This window comes from Vanacampus margaritifer, chromosome 1 (genome assembly GCF_051991255.1).
Source record: "Vanacampus margaritifer isolate UIUO_Vmar chromosome 1, RoL_Vmar_1.0, whole genome shotgun sequence".
In the NCBI taxonomy this organism is placed as follows: domain Eukaryota; kingdom Metazoa; phylum Chordata; class Actinopteri; order Syngnathiformes; family Syngnathidae; genus Vanacampus; species Vanacampus margaritifer.
The window spans coordinates 8498726-8523840 of NC_135432.1; the positions used below are offsets into that span (position 1 = coordinate 8498726).

Below are 25115 nucleotides of genomic sequence, written 5' to 3' on the forward strand. Positions count from 1 at the left end.
AAGCAAGTCCAGAGTCCAGAAAAAATTTCCACTTTAGTGCAACTCCAGTCAAGTCATGCTTCTCAGGTCCCCCACCATATCCTGTCCTATTTTGATATGGACATGGGATACTCAGTAGCCAGGAACAAAAGGTGCACGGACAGTTCCAGTGGCGTGACAAAGGCAGTATGACAAGGTCAGCTGGGCTGGCTTTTGCCTGGCTCAGCACAGAGCCGCAGGGGCGGCGCACAGCTGACGGGGCTCTTTGCTTGTTGGCGCCGCTCTTTCTGGAAGGGGCCCCGCCGGGCCGGCCATTCAGCAGCGCGGGCCATAAATGAGCGCGTGGAACAGCACGTTTAGCACTGCATTCTGAACAAAACGACACAGGCTCTGGAGCGCAGCCAAAATGCCAGGAACGAAAGGTGAGCAAACATACGATACGTTCAAAAAACGAGCGGCACGCGAACTGCTGGTCCAGTATTATTAACCCGTCGATGTTTTCAGGTAACAAGTCGGACAAGAAGTCAACTACCAAGGTGGGAAAATTGTTACTACATATCTGCATATTTTCTTTCTCCACGAAATGTTCTGATTTGTTTAACGTTGCTTCCACAGCAACCTCAGAGTCCTAAAGAGCAGCCGAAGAAAGGTGATCAGAAAGGAGATGACAACAAGAAGCAAGGAGGTAAGCATTTATATGAAGCACTATACATTTGGGCTGCAGATATCAAATACTTTTAGTAACGATTATTCTATCAATTCTATCGAATAATCGGATCAAATGTCATTTTCCTCAGAGTTTATTGCTAAATATTTTTTCCTTTTACTGTTTGTTAACTAATTATTACAAAAAACAAATAAAGATTGAATTTCTGTAAATGACTGTTACTTTTTTCCATACAGTCATTACAATTAATTTACTGTTGTGGTTGGTAAAAAAAAAAAAAATGTTGAATGTTGTTTTCAAAAGTAAAAGCAGATATTGCAAATGTTGTAATTGGATTCAACACAAAGAAGAAGACTACAGAAATGGGAGAATATTTAGTGTTAAGAGGCTGAAATCAGAGGATCTGGACAATTTAGAGTTAAACAATGGCTCTACAATTGTGAATCTCAAAGTTCGGTACAGGTTCCACTAATGGCATGTGAAAGAATCCATCTATCCAAATCCCTGAATTAAATGCAATTGAAATTGACAACATTTAAAATATAAAAAACAATCAAACATAGAAACATACATCATTTAGCTTATTTTACAGTATTTTTATTTTTTATATTTGATGTACAATTTTAATTACAGTTCAGTTATATTTCAATTAAGTACAGAAAATTTGCTTTTTAGGACTAAATGGGGCCTCTATATTTTTTCTTTTGTATTCTAATGTTGGCCATTATGGTGTTATGTGAAGAGACAAAATGTTTTTTGAGGTGGCACTTGGTGTGAAAAGTTTACAAAAAAGACTGCTCTAAACGACAAATCGATTATCAAAGTAATTGCCGATTAATCAGTCAAGTGCAGAAATGAGGTGACGACGAGGCACGCCGTGTCCCCAGCGAAGCTATCTGTCCATGTTTCGTCCCCTCGCAGGACAGCCGAAGGGAGAGAAGCAGTAACTTCCAGGCTTTTGTGAAGATGGCACTGGAGACGCTGCTGGGCTCCTGCCGTCGCAAACACGGGGGTCCTCGGGGCAGGCAGGGCTGAGCTGAGCCCCCCTCCGCCTCCCCGAGCCGGGTTGATGGATGTCCTTCCAACACGACATTTGCTCATTTCTCACAGAGAAGGAAAATCAAGCGGATCTCAGCTGTCTCTCCCTTTCCCGTGTTCCCGACCTTTATCTGTGCCCATCCAACATGCTGGATGCTCACACGCCAGTGGAAAAAATACATCATTGCTCAGAGCAAGACCCCAGTTTGTCACCCGATTCCCAATTCAACCTGAGTATTGACTGTTTAACAGTCCATACATTTTTCTTGTAAATAATGATTCAAATAAACAACTATTTCTTACATGACTTGAATGTGCGTGTGACTGCCGTTGACTTTTTGTAGCAGGGGTCTGCAACTTGCGGCTCCGGGGCAGCATGTGCTCTTTCATCCATCTGCCGTGGCTTTCTATGACTTTGCAAAAATAAATACACATTTCATTTTATGTTACTTGGTTTGTTCTTCGAATTCAAATTCTTGTAATTCTAAAATGGAAGATAACTTGCTGATGCTTATTGTTTCAATTTGCTCTCTATATGGTAAATGGATTAATGGGCTGCTCCCTCTAAATTGTGGACCTGTCTCTTGGGGTAAAATGGAGCAAAAATAATAATTGAATAGCACCACATAGAATCCAAAAAACACCGACCCACTGGGCAGCTGTCCTATATGACAGATGGCCAGTCCAGCCCTGCTTGTAATATTAAAATAAAACATTTTGTTGATTTTTTGTGCTGATGTGAAATGCTTAGCGATATTTGCTTTACATGAACTATGATCAAAGTAATTTGGGTCACGCTTTACCGTGGCCTTGTTGTAGAGTGTTCGCCCTGAGACTGGGAGGTCGTGGGTTTAATCCCCGGCCGGGTCATACCATACTATATAAATGGGACCCATTTGCCTCCCTGCTCGACACTCAGCATTAAGGGTTGGATTTGGGGTGTTAGATCACAAAATGATTCTCGAACGCAACCCCTGCTGCTCACCGCTCAGGGGATGTGTCAAATGCGCAGAACAAATTTCACCCAACTTAGTTGGGCGTGACAATCAGTGGTACTTTAACTTTCCTGATGTGCCGATGCTGTACGTTGAGGTTTGGAGCAGAAATGACCTAAAGGGTGTAAAAGAAATGTTGTAAATACCTATTACTTTACAAATATAGCTGTAGTATATTTTACATCAGTAAATGAAATAGTCCTTCAACAAGTATATTTTTTAAGAGTTCATACGTATATGTTATGTTCTTTGTAGCAGTTTACTGATTTCATAAATGCAACACACTAGTTTTTGTACATATACGGGGGGAAAAAAACAAAAAAAACTTGCACTATTATCCACACTTTAGATAGCAAAAATGTTACGTGGCTTCCCGTGTGTGGTTAGGTGGCCAAAAGAGCTGTGAGACTCGTGTGTGTGTGTGTGTGTGGTCTTGTTTTTGTTACATAGTGGGGCCAACATTTCGGGATTTCACAGAGTTGAGCGGCCCACCCGTCCATGTGGGGCCATTTTGCTGGGCCCCACAAGTTTAGACCTCTTTTTGAGGGTCAAGACTTGGTTTTAGAGTTTAGGTTTGAATTGTGTTATGGTTGAGGTTAGGGTAAGGAATAGGGGTAGGCAATCATTTTTGATGGTTGGGGTTAGGGGGAGGGGCTAGGAAATGCATTATGTCAATGAGATGGTCCCACAAAGATAGTAAAACAAACCTGTGTGTGTGTGTGTGTGGTTTGTTTTTGTTACATAGTGGGGTCAACATTCTGGGATTTCACAGAGTTGTGGGGCCCACCCGTCCATGTGGGGGCCATTTTGCTGGGAAATACATTATGTCAATGAGATGGCCCCACAAAGATAGTAAAACAAACGCGAGTGTGTGTGTGTGTGTGTGTGTACAAGTGTAATTCCAAAAACCAACACCTGACAGGTTTCTTGAAAAATTTTATAAAACGATTATCACAGGTGGATCAGTATATTCACATTTACAGGAAAAATATTCTCTTTGAAAATGAATGCTGGATTGAGCAGCAAACACTCCGGGCTCTATTTTCATAGATGGAGCATTTGCGGTGTGGTGCAAATGTCGGCAGATCTGGATTTTCACCTCAATTTGCTAATTTGGTGCACCTGCCTGCGCCAAGATGGCAGCTCCACCGGCAATTTGGTGGCAAAACGTTGATCCAATGTTACACATGCTCAGACCACATCTAAATACTGGCGCAAGGTAGACATCTGGTCGAATGCAATTTTGGTGAATTTGACTCGGATGCAGGCATTTGCACCATTGATGAAAATAGAGTCGAACCCTCAGGCTCTAACGAACCCTTGCTTGCACTTAGTCACAATGCAATCCTTTGATGTTGCAACTACGCAGAGTATGTAAAAGCAATCAGACATTTTTTCAGGTGATCATTTGTGGTGCAAAGTTATCGTGACGAAATACACAATAAGACCAACTGTACAATTATTCCTACAAAATGTTATGCAAAAAAAAAAAAAGAATACTGAAAGGGTTTATTGTCTACACTCCCATGTGCAATATTGATTCAAAACTTCAATTGTAATAGCAAAATCATCAAGTATTAATGCTTGATTTACTTTTGCTGTAAGCAGGAGTTGACCATTTTAAGATACATGACATTTTTATGACATTTGTTGAACGAATCACTATGACTTGGCAGTAGGACATAAAACTTCTAGGCACAATCATCCAAACTTCAAAATAATAACTTTAAGAATTATAGTAAGATCCGCTCACAAATGATAAGTCACACCTTCTATTTCTTGATGGTATTTTTTTTTTTTTAAAGGTGTGCTCGTTTATTGCAAATTAAATTAGAGGTGTAAAGAGAACTGTTTTTTTTTGGGGGGGGGGGGCTGGTTACAGACCATTTTTCTCGTCATAATGACTCTCTTAACTCATTCACTGCCAGCCTACTTAAAATAGATTATTGACGTCTATAGTCGTCAATGGCACTGAATGAGTTAACAAATATTATAAAAAGTGTTGTCTTTTTTTATGTGTGTGAATTTTCAGGCTCAACAATTGATTGAAGGACATCGTCTTAATCTTAGGGCAAACATTTGCAACTATGGGTAAAAGAGAAAATCAACAGACAAAAATAAATATTTGGACATTATTTGTGCTCTATTCATCCTTATGTAAACTCACCGTCTCACACATGCTCGCTCAAAAGAAATGCTCGGTGATAGAGTGACATAAGTTAAAGGGATGCTTGCCTCATTTAGTCATTGTCAGCAGTAAAAAGATAATATTTTGTCTATAATTAATTTGATAACGTTGCCATTTTTCATGTATAATTAATGAATACCTTTAAAAACACATTTTGCCCCTTGACTGAAAATGACATCACGTGTAGTTAGGGCTCAGAAAAACGACCAATCGTGGCTCAGTTTGCTCACATCACATGACCAAACCCAGAAGCCGTGACTGGTCGTTAACTAAGCTCTGAGCACCTGTAATGTCATTTTCAGTCGAGAGCAAGTGGCAAAAATGTGTTTTTAAAGGTATTCATTGTTGATGAAAATAATGAAGTCATCAAATTCATTCTAGACAAAATATTCACTTTTTTTATTGCTGAAAATACTAAATGAGTCAAATTTCCCTTTAAAAAGTTTCCAAATATGCTCGTTGTTCTTTCCGTGGGAATAACTGAACAAGGGCATTGCGCAATATCCGTTGATCGTCATCATAATGGGGGGAAATATGATTATGAACCGCTTGAGGTGAAGGGAAAGCGCGTCTGGTGCAGAGATAACAGCTCAATCCCGGGAGAGGACAAGCCGATCGATATCGATTGTGACTCGCAGGGAGACATCAGTAACTGCTGTCACAACAAGAGCACGCAGAAAGAAAAAAAAGAAGACAGCGTCCATATAAAAGGAGGAAGAAGAATGGTGATGATATCAAAAGGAGTCCCCAGCAGGTCGGGATGACAAATGAAACAGGCGCCAATTCGCCGCCTGCCTCGCCATCGACTGCTTCTCTGACAGTCGCAGGGAAGAGAAACCTTATTGCTGCTTCTTTTGCGCCTTCTCTAATCTAGAGAACGAGGCGGTACAATATCCAGCATCCAAATGTCATCCAGTGGCTTGTCCAGCTCAGCTCTGACCACTTTTGAATGGTATGATGGCTTATGTCATCCTGTATGGGGGTTGGGACATAAAGCAGAGGAGCAAAAAAAAAAAAAAAAAGATTTCAAATCCGTTCGTCATGGTTCTCGGAAAACATGGTCAAGGGAGTGTATCATTGTGGATACTGCCACTTACTGCAGTGGATGCGTAATTACTCTTGATTCTTTTACAGCCAAAACCCCCGCAAAGAAACATGTTTTTGGGTGAAACCCATGGAGGCCCACCCCACTACGGTGGAACCTCGGAGTTTGAACGTCTCGGAACTCGTACAAGTCGGACTTTAACCTAAAAATCGGAGTAAAAAATGTTTGAACTCATTATTGGAGTTTGAACACCCAAGCAAAGCAAGCTAAGCCAAACGTACCTTGAAAACGGGTAGCCGAGCGATGCCGAATGTTCGCGTTGCGGTAGTTGAGACGATGCACTGCTCAGATTGTGAATACTCCCGGAGGTGCTCCATACTCGTGAGTGCATTTGGATTTTTTTCCACGACAATTTTCTTCGCCATGGGCCCAAAGAAAGAGTGCCAGTGGCAGCAAAGAAAAACATACAGCGCTACGAACCACAGTGGAATTAGGAAGGAGATTATTGCGCCGTTGTAACTACCGTGACTACTTCCGTAAATACTGTAAAGACCCCCCTTAGGTGTTCAACAACGTGCCTGACGTTAAACAACGCACGGCATAGACTGCTTAGTAGTCTAACAATATGCCCAATGTAAAATACACAAACTCAGCACTGAACCAAAGCTAGCATTAACATAGCATTTATCATCCACTGATGCCATCACACCAAAACAAAAAAAGGTAAGGCATTTTTTATTGTTTAAAATACGGTACATAGTGTACATGTGTTTTACATAAATATAAATTAAAATAGAAATGTTCTGTTTTTGGAGCTCGGGAACGGATTAATTGCATTTACATTATTTCTGATGAGAAAAAATGTTTCGGAGGTTGAACAATTTCGGTCTTTAAACACTTCGCAGGAACGAATTATGTTCAAACTCCGAGGTACCACTGGATTTGAGAAAATGGAGAAAATGGATCATCTTGCCAGCAAGCTGAATTCTCGCAATATTTGTTCACAAACTACGAGAATAATGTGAAGAACTCCCTTGAGTGAATCACAATTATCAGTCTGGCTATTGCCAGGTTAGAAAAAAAAATAGTTGAAAAACAACATACACTCTAAAAACTGTTGGGTCAAAAGTAACCCAATTATGGATCGAAAATGGACCGATCCACTTTATGGGTCAATTTGACCCAACTTTTTTTTTGACCCAAGTATAGGATCTGACCAATATTTTTAAGGTGTTTTACACTAAAAGACCAATTTCTTGACTCAAAGTTGGGTCAAATCGACCCAAGTAGAGGATCGGTCCATTTTTGACCCACAGTTGGGTTATTTTTGACCCAACTGTTTTTAGAGTGTACTTTCTGGGTTGTTTTATACCAAATGACCTTTTTTTTTTTTTTTACCCAAGTATAGGATCTGACCAATATTTCTAAGGTGTTTTACACTAAAAGACCAATTTCTTGACTCAAAGTTGGGTCAAATCGACCCAAGTAGAGGATCGGTCCATTTTTGACCCACAGTTGGGTTATTTTTGACCCAACTGTTTTTAGAGTGTACTTTCTGGGTTGTTTTATACCAAATGACCTTTTTTTTTTTTTACCCAAGTATAGGATCTGACCAATATTTTTAAGGTGTTTTACACTAAAAGACCAATTTCTTGACTCAAAGTTGGGTCAAATCGACCCAAGTAGAGGATCGGTCCATTTTTGACCCACAGTTGGGTTATTTTTGACCCAACTGTTTTTAGAGTGTACTTTCTGGGTTGTTTTATACCAAATGACCTTTTTTTTTTTTTTTTTTACCCAAGTATAGGATCTGACCAATATTTTTAAGGTGTTTTACACTAAAAGACCAATTTCTTGACTCAAATTTGGGTCAAATCGACCCAAGTAGAGGATCGGTCCATTTTTGACCCACAGTTGGGTTATTTTTGACCCAACTGTTTTTAGAGTGTACTTTCTGGGTTGTTTTATACCAAATTACCTTTTTTTTTTTTTACCCAAGTATAGGATCTGACCAATATTTTTAAGGTGTTTTACACTAAAAGACCAATTTCTTGACTCAAAGTTGGGTCAAATCGACCCAAGTAGAGGATCGGTCCATTTTTGACCCACAGTTGGGTTATTTTTGACCCAACTGTTTTTAGAGTGTACTTTCTGGGTTGTTTTATACCAAATGACCTTTTTTTTTTTTTTTTTACCCAAGTATAGGATCTGACCAATATTTTTAAGGTGTTTTACACTAAAAGACCAATTTCTTGACTCAAATTTGGGTCAAATCGACCCAAGTAGAGGCTCGGTCCATTTTTGACCCACAGTTGGGTTATTTTTGACCCAACTGTTTTTAGAGTGTACTTTCTGGGTTGTTTTATACCAAATGACCTTTTTTTTACCCAAGTATAGGATCTGACCAATATTTTTAAGGTGTTTTACACTAAAAGACCAATTTCTTGACTCAAAGTTGGGTCAAATCGACCCAAGTAGAGGCTCGGTCCATTTTTGACCCACAGTTGGGTTGTTTTTGACCCAACTGTTTTTAGAGTGTAAGTACCTTGTATAAGCATATATAGTTGGGATAGGAAGTGAGAAAATGCACAAAAATATGCAACATTTCTAAGTAGTTAAAATTAATCTAATTGTATACGTAATCAGATCGATGTGCGGGAAACTACATTGATAAAAAAAAAAAAAGCATTTTACAGTGAATTGCATCATGTATTTATACGCTACATTTCCTGGGGACACAGATCGGGTGGGATGGTCCATCTGCACTCAAATAGATTACAAGCTCACCTCATCTTCCTCCATGTAGTCCACGCTAGAATTGAACACTGAACCCAAGTACGTCAGATGGACGACTGCCAGAGCGCTGAATGCTATGTTGATCATGTACACCCAAAGTGTCTGCACACAAACACACAATGCAGTAAACATCATGTATATCATCATGTATACATATACAGTATATTATTTATTGGATTGCCTGTAAGTCCATACAGGAAGCTTTTTGTTTGCAGGGATCATTCGGCTCCTTTCCTGCTGCTCAGGATTTGTCTAAGCAATCCTGCATAACGATTCTTTTTTTTTCTTCTGGGCATTGGGCCAGACACACTAACTCTAAATTATCGCACTTGACAGGGCCCGGCAGACCGTTGAGGCTGCTGCATTTTAACCACTGCAGATGTCGTTTCCTGAAGAATTAAAGCACAGTACCTCCCACATTAGTTTAGGAGGAGCCTTCCTTCTGATATATTTTGAACTTTTAGAATGTGTTTGAGTCTACAGTCTGTCAAGCGGACAGTTGAAACTGAAGTTGAGAATGGTTGGAATTTCAGCAGGTTGAGTAAGTAAGCATCAAAGCCCCCCCCCCCCCCCTCCCTCCCACATCTGTAGCTCAGTCAATACAAAGAGATACAGTATATTTTCATGCAGTTCTAACTAAGAAAATAATGAAAGATCTTAAATATATATAAATATAGTTTTTGTTAGGAAAATTATGCTTTTACTGGCATCATTTGTGTACACATTCCTTGGCCACAACATTAGGTACACATGCACAATTCATTTACTTCCAAAGCAATTGCTCTATTAAAAGAGTGTGCTTTCATTGACTGCTAATATTTTGGTTATAAAATTTTAACTCCATGACAGCATTATTTTATACTAGGGATGCGACAATAACAGCAATATCGTGCTATTGCGATATTAAAACTGCCACAATATCGCCGTCGTTATGTTAAAAGCAGCACATCTGTTTAAAAAGTCAGGTTGATTTCCATTTATGCAGTTCTAGCGTTCTCTGGTGGCTAGTTTTTTGTTGTTGTGCAGTTTAATTTTCACAAGGCATGTTTTAGCCCTTCTTATGCTTAAAATGCACGCTAATGGTCAGATGAAGGGGAACGTAATATGCTTGTGAACCGAGTCACTATGTCATTAGCAAGTCAATATTAAGTGTTATTAGAGATTGTAGGTTGTTTATGGGCATTACTGTTATGTACAAAAGCACAATATTTATTTGTATGAGCTCTTTTTTTCTTTTCTTTTTTTACAATATTGTGAAATTTTTTATATCGCCAACCTCCCCACAATATTGTAACAACATAAGATAATTATCACATTGTGAGCTTCATATCGTGATAATATGGTATTATGATGTTTGGATATTGTTAGATTCCTATTTTATACCTCAATAAACAACTCATATAATTACCATCTGTTAAATTAATACTAGTCTTATCGGTCGCCAAGTGTATCCTCATATTTGTAGGATCATGTCTCAGATGGTCTTTTTACATTCAATTTTCAAAAATCTATTTAATCAGGTCTTACTTAAATTTTTTTCCTGACTATTTTTTATTGTTGTTTTTGGGGGGATGCATTTAACGGATTCATGTCATTATCATTCATTTTGACGGAGAAAGACAATTGGAGATTCACCTGCTTAGAGTAACGAGTGGTCATGGAACAAATGTAACTCGTATCTCAAGGCACCACTGTACTGTAACAGTCATCGGAAGGATTTGAGGAGTCAAAATTGCATATTGCTTACATAGACATATTGACGTAAGAGGTTTGGCATAAAACCGGTCTCATTTTTCAGATTTCTTATACGACATCGTTATGTTGTCAGCGCCTGTTAGTGTTGAAAAGTATTTTCTCTATGCTGGGAGATCTGATGACAACACAAGTTGTCTTCGGTGAGAAACAGTCTGATGCTAGCAGTGTGTACCTGCAACCGGGTCAAAGGTTATGGACAAAGGCTATAAAAAATAAAAAATAAAAAATAAAGTAATAGTCATACATAACTAACAGAGGTCCAACAGAGAGCTTGGGAAGGATGCAAGAGTCAGCAAACTGTTCATGCACAGAAAACAAAGAGCTATGGAGAGAAAAGAAAAAAACGCGACGGGTGTGTCACCTTTTTGTTCCGGTGGGTGCAGTTTGGCTGACATTTCTTGGCCAGAACGCAGGCGTTGAAAATGGCCGCCAGTCTCTTCCGCAGCACTGACACAAAAAAAAAACAGAAGAGGGCCGAGGCATTAACATAAAGCGCTTCCTCCCGGCGATGAGAGATAGTAAATGATTGTAGCGCAGTGCACAGAAATGGAGCGTAATGGTGGCTTGCAATTAGCCGTTACTACAAAGCTACGAGTGTAAAAGATGCACAAGTGTCAAACTCAGTTGAGTTCAGAGGCTGGACCGGTTTGTTTATTTGTGGCCTATTAAGCTATATATATACAGTATGTTTATGTATATAGATTATTATCTTCTAAAATCTGAGAAAAATGCGTCCAATTTCAACAATATTAGAAATCAGTTTTAGCAACTTCTGCACAACTTGCAGATCACATTAGATCTAGATGGTGTACACACATTTTAGAAAAGGGCACAATATGACATAGAAATCATTTTAAATTTACATAAATGTCCACATACATAAATGGGGCGTTATTAGATTATGATGGTATGATAACAGTGAGGAAAAAATATCACGGTATTAAAATGACAGCTCTAAACTGATGATAGTTTTTTAAATACAGTATTTGGGGAAATAAAAAGAGCATTTTTCCCAATTAACAAACAAACAATAGAAAATGTAATACAAAAGAAACATATATCATGTTAAATTTGAATATAAACGTTAACATTCTTCTTCTCTTTTAATAAAACTTAGTAAGTCACAGTGTCCCATCACTGGGGACCTAATTTTAGAACAGACCCTTGGGCGAATCTGTTTTGTTTTTGTTTTTTAGGACAATGCACATTGAGAAGTTACAAGTGCGCCCTCCAGTGGACAACAAGAGTTACTTTTACTGAAGGACTCCAGTTAAATGTGTGCTATCCCAATGGGCCGGACTCAACCGGACAGGCTGGTTTGACACCCTTGTGTTGGACAGACTCTCACCGTGCTCAGTGTAGGTGATGAAGCCAAGAGACAAGAGCACGGCACCCAGATGGAAACTCAAACCCTAGCAGACACAATCAAAAGTCAACAATTGCTACTCCGATGTGGAGGAATGCCGTGCACAGTCTGACTGCTTTGTTACTCACGTGCAGAAGGGCACTGGCTGCGTACGTCAGCATGACGGCAGAGAAAGTCCCAAATTTCAGAGCACTCTGAAATACATCTACAAAATAAAAGTCTCTGTTATGGGTTTTTTCCGCCTTGTTTGCAATAAGAAATTTAGATAGGAGGTAATTTGGTAGTTTAGACTCAGTAAAACCAGGTCTAACTCATCATAACTTTGAAAACCAAAGTAATAAAACCAGGGCTATGTCCGAATGTGCACCCAACTCGCCCTGCTGAGGGGTCACGCCATTTTGTAGTGACGTCCGAGTGTCCACGGAGCGAAAATCTAGGGCACTCAAAATTACCCACAATGCACTTTGAAAAGTAGTGAACATCGATGTTCACTCAACGGGGTTGATATAGACCACAATGCATTGTGACTGTGAGAATAACAAAAACATGGCGTCAATGCATTAATATATACAATGGAAATAATTAATGCGTTTTAGTAAAAAATAGAACTGGAAGCACAGTTTTAGAACATTTTCATTCACAAAAAATAGTCGGAGATTTATGCGCCGTGGCGTCGTAACAGTTACGGTGGCCACGTGATATGCGACGAGGAGAAAATAGTGAGCTGGCTGCCCAAATCGCAAAACAGAATGAGGGCACTACATATTAAGCACTATAAAGTGCCTCACTATGTGGTGAATGAGGGCTTTGGGGACACAGCCTGGGACTAAAAGCTAAAATGGCTGCCAATAAGAACACTGATTCTCTGCGAAAATGGACTCATATGACTGCAGATTAGCAAGTCACTTAAACTAGTTAACTGAAAGTCTTCGCCATTTGACTGTATTATACTGCCACCTAGTGACCAAGTTGTTCAAAGCAAAAGGAATTGAGAGTGCTATTTTCCTTATTTAATCATTACAAACAGATTTTTGGTGGGGATTTTTTTTTTTGAGGAGGCTGTGAGATTATTGCCGTTTCCAATCAGTCCTTTCAATTTGCCACTCACTCATATTTGGGGGCTTTTATGAGCGTGTGTACAGTGCAACTCACAGGCATTCAGAAAACGTGACATGGGCCGATTCCACGACGTGACCACCTCCACCATCGAGCGGGGAAACTCGATGTTCAGCGGCTTTGACACCGTCAGATCCCTACAAAGAAAAAAAATATTTTTTAACGTGCGGAACATACTGTACGAGCCCATGCGGCCCATTGCAACGCTTTGCTTTACGGACCATTTGAGGTTTTCTTTCTCCTCGGTGAAGCCGACCCCGGCCAGAGTGGCTGTGGTCTCGCTCAAATAAGCAACAAAATAGTTGCTGAAGTGGAAAGACAGCGTGTTCTCGTAAGCCAACAACCACCTAGAGCACAAAAAAAAATTAAAAAAATATTGCCTGTCATCACTGTTAATTGAGACAACTTCCTTGGACTCAAACATCTCTAAGGAGAGTAACGGTGCCATTATAGTTATTGATTATTATTTCGGACTGTACTTTTTTTCATAGTTTGTCTGGTTCTGAAAATTAGACTCAGGTGCGACTTGCATAGCTGTATTAAAATTTGCGCTCGAACTGGCACCCAAAATCACCGTTCAGTAATTGTGTTGACGAAATTCCGGTTGAATTCGAACCTTACGCTTCTAACTATGGAAAAGTTTTTCTTTTTAGTTTAAAATGGCTTACCTAACTAGAATCCTGTGTCACTTTGTGGACCAAGGTAAAAAAGAAAAAAAGGTGCAATAACTGGCCAGGATTCTACCGTTGACCACAATGCAATGCGGCATCCTAGTTAATGTAAACAATTTCAAAATAAAAAGAAAAATGTTCCCGTAGTTAGAAGTGGAGGTTTCTAATCAAAATGATTAGGGAAGAGGGATTGTGGTTGCCAGTCCACGCCCCACTATTCTTGGTAGGGGTGTGAATTGCCTCGTACCTGGCGATTCGATTCGTATCACGATTCATTTAGTCACGATTCGATTTGATGCCGATTAATCCTGATACGAATCTATAAATTCATTATCGCGATTTTTTTAAATTGAAATTTAGAAAATACTAATCAGTAAACTTGTACATGTACTGTAAGATTTGTATGAAAATGTATTTATTTATCTGAAAATGTAGGTTGCAGTCTGTTTCATGTTTAAAAATCAATTTGGCTGCATATCAAATCGATTCGAGAATTGCAGGCTGTAATATTGTGATATATTGCCGAATCGATTTATTCTAACACCCCTAATTCTTGGTCTAGTTTTTTGGTAAAATAAATGTCCCACTCAAACAATATAGTAAGTGATAGTCTATTGCGACTTATATATGTTTTTTCTTCTTTATGATACGTTTTTTGACTGATCTGAAGCAATTTATAGTCCAAAGGATATGATATAATTTGGGTTTGCACAAAAATTTAAGAAAAGGGTCACCAACTTTCTGCAACCCCATTGACAAATATTTTCCCGTGTGAAATTTTGTTCCCAGAATAATATTCATCAATGGAATTAAGGAGGAAGGGCCGACAGCTAATATCCAGCGATTTCTATCCGTCTTTCATCAAGGGAGTGCACACGACGGCCGGCAATACACGCTGATGAATATTCATCGAGCGGGAGGGCGGTGTGATGGGTACGGAAAAGTACGGACGATTTGGGAAACTCCCGAAATTCCCCTCAGCTGCGCCGTCCCTAACTAAAAACATTGTTTCATTTCATTACTTCCAAATAAAGTTATATTGCTAGCATCCAACATTGAGGAAATTTATAAATAATGTTAGTCTCTGTGCTTTCATTTTTGTGAGAAAAATGTCTGTCAAAAGTCTAATTTCCGCTGATATGTGATGAGAACGAATTTCTCTGAATTGCACTGAATTCAATTCCACTTCCTGTAACTCAAATTCAACATCCTGTGGGGCGGAGTCCATTCAAATTCAAATTGAATTGAATTTTGAATGATGAAATTCTGAATTATGCCCAGTGGGTCACCAAATATCAAACGGACTTTTGATGTTGTTTACTGTATTTTAATGCTGGTCATTGTAAATTGGATGAATGAAGTACAGTAGTTATCTGGGGTAAGGCACTGACTGTGGTATGTATATACACAATAACAACATACTTACTTTGCCAGTGAAGCTCTGAGCAGAAATAGACCAAAAGAGAAGCATTTCAGTTTCGGTAAACGTCAAAACAAAAAAATAAGCATGCGATGCTGTGAACGTTCACGTTACTGCAAATGATTACCTGATTTTCCTTCTCTTTTTGCTGCCAAGAGACAAAAGTTCAAGAGATGCGTGACGATATCAAACTACAAACCAGAATGCAAACCCGCCGCCTGTGGCCTCCGTATTCCGCTCACCTCCTTAGCAGCTTGTCCCCGTAGACGGGAATGAAATACGGGAAGAGGTACGGCGCCACACAGTTGGAGACAACCAGGCAGATCTGACTTTTAAACCAGCTTAAAGACAATTTCAACAACCATGAAAGGCTCTGGAGGATTAAAAATAAAATTAAATCAATGCAACTTTCCCAATCCTTCAGAGCGGATATTGTATCGCACGTACCATCTTCCGCCCTTCTAAAGCCTCTTTGTAGCTACTGAAGCTGATCCACGGCCCGAAGATGACGGTTCCCACGTAGTAAATGTAACCCATGAATTCGACGGGAGAAGGGACGGCGCTCACGACGCCTCGGTCCAGATCGAAGGCCAGCGAGATGGCTTTCATGGCCACCACCATCTGGGAACCTGGGCAAGCGCGGGAACACTTGGAACGGGCCTTGAATAATCAACGCATAAAAGGACGGGGCGGCGGGGGGCGGCTTACCTCTCATCTTGTGCCAGTTGGTGGTGTCCATCATGTGCACTTCTCTGCTCAAATCAAACACAACACGGATCGCTTTGAGCGAGAGTGATGCTCATCGGGCCGTTATGCTTTTACATGGAATACAAGTTACACTAAACAAATGTGCATTTGATTGTTAATTAGGCATGGGCCGGTTAACGATTCCACGGTATGCCACGGAGAACTAGTCAAAACACTGTATTATGATTCGTATTGCGTTTGGGAAATAAGAATTCATCTCAGGGGGCCACCATGGTTGATGATTATTATTATTTTTAAATTGCTATCCATTTACATTGACAATCAGTTAGCTGGAGATTAGTTAGTTTTTGTACCTCAATGTGTAAAGGTTATGGTGGATTTTAGGTTGGATTTAAAACTTCACCCAAAAGACTTACTATTTATTTGTGCGAGGAATGTACTGTAAAATAATACAATTGTAATTTTTTTCCCTCAAAATTGCCATTATGATTTAATATGCAATTATTTTTTCAAGGTCCACTTCCCAAATTCCCATGATTTTTTTTTAAACAAATGGCAAGTAATAAATTAATCTGCATTAAAATAAACATAATCAGATTTAAAAACATAAATGTTTTGGCCTTAGGTTAGGCTTACGCTAAAGGCAAATGATCCATGAATTAACTCATTCACTGCCATTGACGGCTATAGACGTCACAAATTCATTTGAACTATTTCTATTAGTTTAACATTTTTTTCCACTTTTGTTAACAAGTGTATGAAAATCTAGAATTTTTTTATTGTACATTTAGAACAGATATAAAATTTGTGGGGCGGCACGGTGGCTGACTGGTTAGCACGTCCGCCTCCCAGTGCAGAGGACGTGAGATCGAGTCCAGGCTTCGGCCTTCCTGGGTGGAGTTTGCATGTTCTCCCCGTGCTTGCGTGGGTTTTCTCCGGGTACTCCGGTTTCCTCCCACATTCCAAAAACATGCATGGCAGGTTGATTGGACACTCCAAATTGTCCATAGGTGTGATTGTGAGTATGATTGTTCGTCTCTGTGTGCCCTGCAATTGACTGGCAACCAGTTCAGGGTGTACCCCGCCTACTGCCCGAAGCCAGCTGGGATAGGCTCCAGCAACCCCCGCGACCCTTGTGAGGACAAGCGGTAAAGGAAATGGATGGATGGATGGATAAAATTTGTGATTAATCGTGAGTTAACTAGTGAAGTCATGTGATCAATTATAATTACAAATTTTAATCGTCTGACGCCCCAAATTTTTAATAGTGTTTTCTTCTTCTTTTTTTATCCATTCACTAACATTGACGCTATAAACGTCAACAAATAATTTTAATTTTTTCTATTAGTTTAACAATTTTGTTCCACTTTTGTTAACAAGAGTATGAAAACCTAGACTTTTTTTTTTATTGTACAGATATAACATTGGTGATTAATCGTGAGATAACTAGTTAAGTCATGTGATTAATTACAATAAAAAAATCGCCTGTCACCCCTAATTTTTTCAAATGAATTTATGGCAGTGAATGAGTTAATAGGAGTTCATTGATCTAATCAAATTAGAGTTGTTATCTAAGTAAACACTGTGACTTGCATTTCTTTGAATTAAGCACTCACCACAACAACTTGACAAAGTTCTAGCAAACAAGTGTGGCGTAAGCATAAATCAGAACTCAGGTGACAAAATAATGTAAACAAATTGGTTGGCTTTATCACTTCAACTTTTCATATAAACATGAAACTATGATAATGTAAACGTGGACTTCACTTCTTAAGCACTCAACTTATCTAGACACTATACAATTTAACAAATTAAATATATGTGTATATTTATATATAAAATAAAGCTAAGCGCCCGAAATGAAGCAGAGCTAGTTTTGCAATATCGATTTGAATTTGATTAAACTGTAAAGTACGTGAAAGGCCGACATTCTTACCCCAGCATCAGATAGATGAGCACGGTGATGGAGAGAAAGGTTCCTCGCATGGTCGAGTGGCGACACAGGAAGAGGAAGAGGTAGCAGAGGAGGCTCAGGAGGACCACCCAGATCATGTGCAGTTCAAAGAACAGGTAGAGGACGTAGAATCCTCCCGCCACTGTGGCCAGATGCTTCAAAACGGAGGGGAGACCTGCCACAGAAAAGGAGACCGTGACCACCCGGGCTACGCCGGGACTGACGGGACACACAAAATACTCAACTCAACATCCAGAGAAGGCGACACAGCAGGCAGATGAGCAGCAACTGCCACACCTGCTCCAGACCCTGCTGGGCTGTCGGCAGCAGACAGCCGTGAGTGAGCTCCTGGAAGAACTTCTGGCGGCTGAACGCCCCCATCGCTGCCAGTCTGAAATGGCAGAGGGCTGTTCAAGTGGTTCAAGTCTTGTGCTTCTACTCAACTGGCAGCTAAATGAGTTTGTCTCATTTAGAATACAAGCACCTGTGGCCTAAACCAATCTGTGGCAAGGTTGTTACTTTCTGGACCTGGATTCTCAACCCTGCCTGTAACATCAACAAAGCATGATGTGAAAGCCTCCTCAGATTACTACTCCTTTGTGACAATTAAAAAGTTAGTGTCAGTCCGCTAAGTACTGCACTGGAAGTCGTTTGAATAGATTTCAAAATAAGAGCGCTAACATGAAGTGACGTGTTAGCGTTTGATAAATCTGCCAGTGTCAAAATGAAGTTATCTCACGTTGTAAATTTGACTTGACTTTTGAGCAAATGCAATACGGACAATTATTCCAGGCTGTACGTCACTAGGTCTTAACTCGGTGAAAGGATGCTCTCCGCTCATTGAAAAGCGTTGGACTATGGATCGTTGTATTTTATGATGATTATTTTGATTTCAAAATGTGATGACATGCCGGTTGACTATACTTTAACAATCTGCCTGATTTTATTTGTAGGCTAGTCACAGGCAAAGGCTATCACAGAAATATCAGTTTTTTTGGGATGAAATAAGTAAGACGCAAAAGTGCCTTTGAGTCTTACTTATTTCATCTCATGGTAATATCGACTCATCAATTTAATTATACTAATTAAAAGCAAGTTACATTTAGTTAAAGTCGGTTATCGGCGACAATTCTTGGCCAACTCATGCTAGTAGTCCACACACGTTTTGTTTACAGATACAACATTCACGATTAATACAATCTCATCAAATTATGTATCCACTGAAGACTATTAGTATTTTTGAACCATCCGACGTGTCAAATAAGGTCAACCGTGGGCCTATGTCGTAGTGAAAATGTGAGCGCATACGGCACGATAACATGACACACATGACATGTCCAAGTGGGTTACTTGAACGCATCAGTGTGCAGCGAGTGCAGGGCACGCTGTGGCTCCGCAATGCAGTGGACCGGGGGGACGATCAGTTGACTTACATCTGATCCGCGCGCGACCTCCACGAACGTAACGCAGACAAGAGGACGTACAATAAACGCCGTTGACAAAAGCGTGTTGTGACAATTTTTGTCGGAAGGTGATGGAAGACCTAGATAACAATCCTCCGACGATTCGGTGGTATTTGCACTAGAGCGTCGACCCCTGCAGCCCCCCCACACGTCAATAGCGGCTTACATCAGTTTGTGCACCGGAAGGAAGCTTACCCTTAGTCGAGCGGCAGTTGTGGGCTCCTTCCTGCTTTCCCGCCCGTTTACAGTCACTTCGCCACTCGTGTTTTGCTTTTCACTAGGTCCAGATGATGCTTCGAACTCGATGACGCGCAGCATCAGTACCAAGTCGTTCACGCAGCCAAGAAAGACGTGTCGGCCAATCGACGATCTCGCCTTCAGCCAATCAGGACAGCGAGTGACAGCGGTCTTAGCCAATCACATTTAGCGCGCATGCATTCTGGCTCCGTTCGACCAATAGGATGCGGACAGCGTGCAGTGGCAGCTGTGGGAAAATACACCATTAATTTAGCCTTACAAGAGAAACGTGGTTCATAAATAAAAAAATAACCATAATCCTTACTTTTGTTAATTAAGGAGGTAAATCTGAACATTAGAATCATGATCGAATAATGAATGATACATCCACTCATTTCTATAGCGCTAACATTCACGTATTTCTGTCTTGAAATACAACTGCACCTCAAACCCCCACCACTAGATGGCGGCAGCAAACAGATCAGATTTATTGCGTTCCCATTTATTTCACAAGGAAGTGTTTTAAAATGTTGTATTAGCATGGCTGCAAAACGAATTATACCCGTACCTCAAGGCACCAGTGTGACTCCAGAATGTATGTTTATTTATAAATGTCCCCAAGGATTTATTTCAAGTTATGTCAACCATTTTAGATTACTCGAGAGAAATCAATTTATAATGACCTCAACTGACTTAAGATGCCAATGATTATTATTTTAAAAAAGTACATTTGGAAAGACTTGTCATAAAATTATCTAGATTTTGCAATTATTAATAGACAACTAATTAATTAGCAAATTGAAAACCGCTTACAACAATTTTTCATTAAAAAATTGTTAAATACAACCCTAAAACTGTCAATCTCATACTGTATGAATACAATATTATTGCAATGACTCCATATTGGGAATGCATTGAAGAAAACCAAAGTTGCCATATTGTGGAAGATGTCAACATTTTTATTTTATTTTTATTATTTAGAACTGGGTAAAACGTGGCCATTACCAAGGGGTAAAGAAACAGCCTTTGTCCAAACCAGACAGAATCTTTTCCCAATAAACGGGTTGCAAACAAATTTAAACTCTGATTAAGATTCAGTTTGATTCAGTGGCAGATGACAAACAAGACATAATTACTAGCCACAATTTAAACAAGTAGCAGCATTAAAATACTAGAAATGGATTGTGACATCTGTCAGGGACAGTCTAGTAAACTGAGTTGAGTGGTGGAAAGTTTGATTAGAGCACAATCTGCAGATCAAAAGCAGTTGGTTCCTTGACTTCCGGCTCCTCATCTGGCACGTCTGCAGGAAGATCTGGCACCGTTTCCCGTGGCTCAATTTTTACATCAATCTCAATCGGGACATCCGGTCCTTTGCCCAATATATACTCGTAGTTTCTTTGAACCTCGAAAAATGCTGAGGTGAGGAACTGTGGAGAAAACATCCGGAGTGCCGGAGGCAGTTTTGGAGATTGATGTGGGCGGGCTCTCCTTAAGGCTTCAGACTTCTCCGCTTTTTGTGCTTCGGAAGCGCTGACGTCAGAGGGCTTGGTTTTCGGACGGATGTGAATGAAAGGAGTGGGGTGCGGTGGCGGCATTTCGTCCAAAAGTTGCGGTTCCGAGTCTGAGGCTGACGCTTGGGGTTCACCGTTTTGAAAAGTGGGGTTTCCGAGCAGGGGGATGAAAGCCCAGGAAGTGTGGAAGTCTTCCAGCGGCTTCACAACCTCGCCCGGCTCTAGTACGTACCCCGACTTGGTGACAGGACAAACGTCGTCGCACTCGCTGGCGGAACAGACGTCGTCGCACTCGCTGGTGATGACAGGCTGCGCCACCAACAGCGCGCGTCTGTGCTGCTGACAGAACAGCACGCCGCACGTCTGGCACTTCCTAACGTCTCTCATGTGGAGCAGTTTGTGGCGCTTCAAGCGATGGCGGTCATTGAACGTTCGATCGCAAATGTTGCACGGGAAGGAAGGCTCGTCTGGCTCCGCCAAAACTCCGGCGGGGATCTTCTCCTGGACGTCGCCGCCGATGGGCGACCTTTGTCCTTCGTGCTCAAGTTTATGTTTGACCAGCTGTGCGACCGTGGAGAAGTTTTCATTGCACAGCTCGCACAGGTAAGCGCCCGTTGGAGCCACGATGTGCTTGAGGAGCACCACAGGGCTGTTTTTTGACGGTTTCAATACGGGTGACGGAGTTTTCTCAAAAGAAGCGGGGGGGATTTCTTTCATTTCAGTGTCACTCTTGGTTTCCTCGGTCAAAGCTTCTTCTGTCTGCAAAACACACCAAAGACATTATTGACGACAAGTTTAAGAGGTTGGTTTCATTTGGATATTCAGAGGGTAAACAGCAGAAATTTTATTATGTATTGCAAGTGTATACATGTACAAGGTATATGCATATACATGCATGCTGTGTATGTACATATGTATACATAAATAAGAAAAAAGATGAAATATAAAAGTGAGGTAGATAAATTATTATTAATATTTTATGAAGAAGGGCTGGGATTCAATAAGTTGTTGTTGTTGTTTCTTGTCCATATATAGATTGTATATCATTTGCATGTTCAAAAAAAAAAAAAAAAAATTCACAGGCACCCCCACCCCTATTTTTTTTTTTTTAAACAAGCAAAAATAGCACTCTATTATATTATATTTTATTTAAAAAAACAAACAAAAAACAGTGATAAGCAGTTCATATAATGGATGGAGTAATAATAACTTAATTTAACGTATGTGTGTCAATTCAATGCTCTATGCCTAGTGCCTATGTTGGCCACCAGGAGGTAATAATATACCAAATAAAGAATATGTTGGCCACCAGGAGGTAATAATATACCAAATAAAGAATTCTACAAGTGATTCTGAAATATACTGTAATATTTGTCATTTTTAGTCATTATTCATTCACAGAGGATAAAGAATGTTTTCAAATATCCATTGCGTCTAAAACTGCAACTATCAATGCTAACCGTTACCATGTCTATGGTGTTTTGCCTGGTTTATTAGCATTAAGCTAAGTGGACTTTCTCTTAAGTCAAAGCGAAGATAAATACACAATGTGCAATTCTCCTAAATTATGTTTAATGTGGTAGTAAACTCTTACCGTGAATAACGTTAATTCACCATTTTTTTTTCCAATGGAGTTGGGTGTGGGTGTCAACTACAAATTTTAAACTTGGAAGCAAATGTACCGATACGCCACCAGTTGATGACATCAGTGCCCTGTTTCAGATATGAGATCAACATAATTTGAGAGATCATTGGCAGTGAATGACTTAACAACATGAAACCTGTTTTGTGATTATTTGTTCACTGCTTTCCAAACTGTGGTTTATTATATAAATATTATATAAATGCACTAGGGCGCTGAGGTCGGCCAATTCAGGTCAAATCGTGGAGCCCAAGTTTCAAAGCAAACACGGTGAAGCGGCATTTAGTTGTTAAGTTATGCTGCATAAAAATGGAATAAAGTGCTAACAGAAGTGAAGTAAGGCCCGAGTGTAAATACTTCCAAGGCCATGTTAATGCGTTTCTCACCATACCTTTGATTTAAGGTCTTTCAAGCATTTTTAAACTCAACTTCATAATACGCTCTTTTAGTAATTCCAGAAAGCTACTTTGTATTTCCTTTGCTTTTAAATCTTTTGTTTGTAAATGCCTTTAAATGTTGTCAATGTGTGTTCTTTTAGCAATTTTAATAAGCTACTTTTGTTCTCTTTGTTTTGCCTTTGAATGTTGTTAGCTTTTGTGTTTGTTAATAGTTTCGGGTGTTGCACCTTGTGTATGAAATGTGCAATAGAAATGATGTTGCCTTGCCTATTGTGCATTTAATGCGCTTGTATTTCAAGTTTGTGCTCACAAGTCAATGCAAAAAACAACAACAAATTGGCCAAATGACGGTTCATATCGTAAGTCGGACCACTTGTTTCTTAAAGTACCAGAGTAATTTGGACATTGTACCCTTGCACATGCTGTGGTCTGTACGTCTTGTGAAGGTTGGCTTCCAGTAGTTTCCACGGAGGGCTGCTGAACTTCGGGCTGCTGAACTTCGGGCTGCTGAATTTCGGGCTCCTCATCTTCGATCGGCGCTTCCTCTGACTCGCTGTTGCGCTCTTTGTTTTTGCTGCGGTGCCAGTGGCCTTTTCTACGGTTTCTGCCAACCCTTTGAAAATATTGTAAAAGCGAATTTTGGTTCAGGTTAATCAGCAAATTTTCAACTGATGGCAGGTAGAAATGCCGAAACACAATGACGACACATGAAGTGAGCGTGAACCATGAATGCTGAAACAAAAGGTTGGTCAACAGTGCAATGTACTAAAAAGCAGCATCGCACATCCATTTTCTACACAGCATATCTGAATTTGAGTCACAGGTGAGCTGGAGCTTTCCTCAGCGAGAAAGGCTAAAAAGCAGCCAAAATAAGTCTACACACCCCTGTCTGAATTTGTTTTTTGTTGTTGTTTTTTTAATGAAATGCAATGTCATAGGTCACATTACTGGTGGAAACATTTTTCAGATTTAGAAAATGTACTGTATTTATACATGTGGTGCAATTAAGATTGAGAAATGATAAATCTTGGTCAAACAGCACTTATTTAACTTTTAAGTACAGCAAAAATTCATTTAAATGTAATCTTATGAACTGTTTTTGTAGCATTTAAGTTAAATAACATTGGTCAATACATTGACAACCACTGATTTTATTTCGCCACTGAATTTAACTTGCATGTTTTAGAAAGTAGGAAGGAGCCGGAAAACGCAAAGAAAAACCCAAGCAAGCATGGGGATGAAGCTGTGAAGCAGACATGCTAGCCAATGTGTCACCACTCACCATGCTGCCAGCTTCTAATAATATTTTATAAATCTATTTGTGGAGATGGATTGATATCAGTGTTACATCATTGCTTTCATCTTACTACAATAATTAATGTGCGAGTGTTGTCTTAAAAAATAAATAAATAATTGTTAAAACAACCAGCTAAGCAATGTTTGCTTAAGAGAGGCTACATTGGAATTTTATGACAATGTCCACAATAACGCATCTGTAATGCAGTAACAAGCTAGCTTGTGTTCATAGAACAGCATAAGATGGATGAAGCCAAACGTTGCAGATGCAACGTCAACAAGCTTACATTCGCTCAACGTGTACAAAAAGCCGAAACGCAAAAAGTTGTTGGAGAAGTGAAAGTTCTTGCCTTCTACGTTGGTTCTTGGGGCGTAGACTGCTCTTCACATTTGTAAACACTGAAGGCACAAAGTCGGGATTGTCTTCATCCATGGACGCTTGTCCTGCAAACACACTTACATTCTGTAAACATCCTCCGCGACTTTTTGCGCGACAAACGAGCACCAAAGTCGCCAAAAATAAACCTAAAAAGTTCAGAGCTCTACCTGATATGAAATGAGCGCCACAAATGCGAGCATTTTCTTTGAGCTCCTCCGCGCTGCCATTGACTTGCTGGAGCACTTTGAGCCACAAACGCCGCCGGTTGGCTTGAAACGTTCGATATTCCGTTGGTATTCTGTAGAATTTCAATTTGCTATCAGAAGAACGGCTATTTGAACAACCCAGCACGCAACAAGTGTACATTTTACTTGAAATGTAGTTTAGCTTCGGACGAGGAAGTGTGCCGTCGAAAGGACTGTCGGCTTCCGTTGCCGGGCAGCGCGCACCGGAAGTTAGCGTCGGCTAATGTTAGCCGGGAATGAGAC

At 40.0% G+C, this 25115-nt stretch overlaps 2 protein-coding genes and 1 long non-coding RNA gene across 6 annotated transcripts; 1 reads left to right on the top strand and 2 right to left on the bottom strand.

The window, feature by feature from the left end:
* The first annotated feature begins 265 nt into the window (after positions 1 to 265).
* On the top strand, positions 266 to 1991 carry LOC144054231 (uncharacterized). Its single transcript, XR_013294630.1, has 4 exons — positions 266 to 401; positions 484 to 515; positions 595 to 664; positions 1568 to 1991. It is a non-coding gene; the product is annotated as an uncharacterized LOC144054231 (long non-coding RNA).
* LOC144054197 (protein-serine O-palmitoleoyltransferase porcupine-like) lies at positions 917 to 19504 on the bottom strand. Of its 4 annotated transcripts, XM_077569400.1 has the most exons (16): positions 19357 to 19504; positions 17944 to 18089; positions 17681 to 17873; positions 15745 to 15788; positions 15484 to 15665; positions 15279 to 15409; positions 15164 to 15184; positions 15043 to 15057; positions 13167 to 13292; positions 12982 to 13082; positions 11958 to 12034; positions 11812 to 11875; positions 10825 to 10910; positions 8700 to 8810; positions 6194 to 6384; positions 5858 to 6114 (listed from the first exon to the last, which is right to left on the bottom strand). In XM_077569400.1, the coding sequence occupies exons 2-16, from the start codon at positions 18077 to 18079 to the stop codon at positions 5961 to 5963; spliced, it is 1632 nt and encodes a 543-aa protein (XP_077425526.1). In that variant the 5' UTR covers positions 18080 to 18089; positions 19357 to 19504; the 3' UTR covers positions 5858 to 5960. The 4 variants fall into 4 exon arrangements, with proteins under 4 accessions (XP_077425551.1, XP_077425542.1, XP_077425526.1 ...); XM_077569425.1 differs by lacking the exons at positions 5858 to 6114; positions 6194 to 6384 and adding an exon at positions 917 to 2097; XM_077569416.1 differs by lacking the exons at positions 5858 to 6114; positions 6194 to 6384 and adding an exon at positions 3599 to 5839.
* Positions 19505 to 20336: 832 nt separating this feature from the next.
* LOC144054277 (uncharacterized) lies at positions 20337 to 25109 on the bottom strand. The gene is made up of 5 exons (XM_077569558.1): positions 24999 to 25109; positions 24795 to 24925; positions 24599 to 24692; positions 23364 to 23565; positions 20337 to 21671 (listed from the first exon to the last, which is right to left on the bottom strand). Exons 3-5 carry the CDS (start codon positions 24679 to 24681, stop codon positions 20637 to 20639), a joined length of 1320 nt encoding a protein of 439 aa, XP_077425684.1. The 5' UTR covers positions 24682 to 24692; positions 24795 to 24925; positions 24999 to 25109; the 3' UTR covers positions 20337 to 20636.
* Between the last annotated feature and the right edge of the window lie 6 nt (positions 25110 to 25115).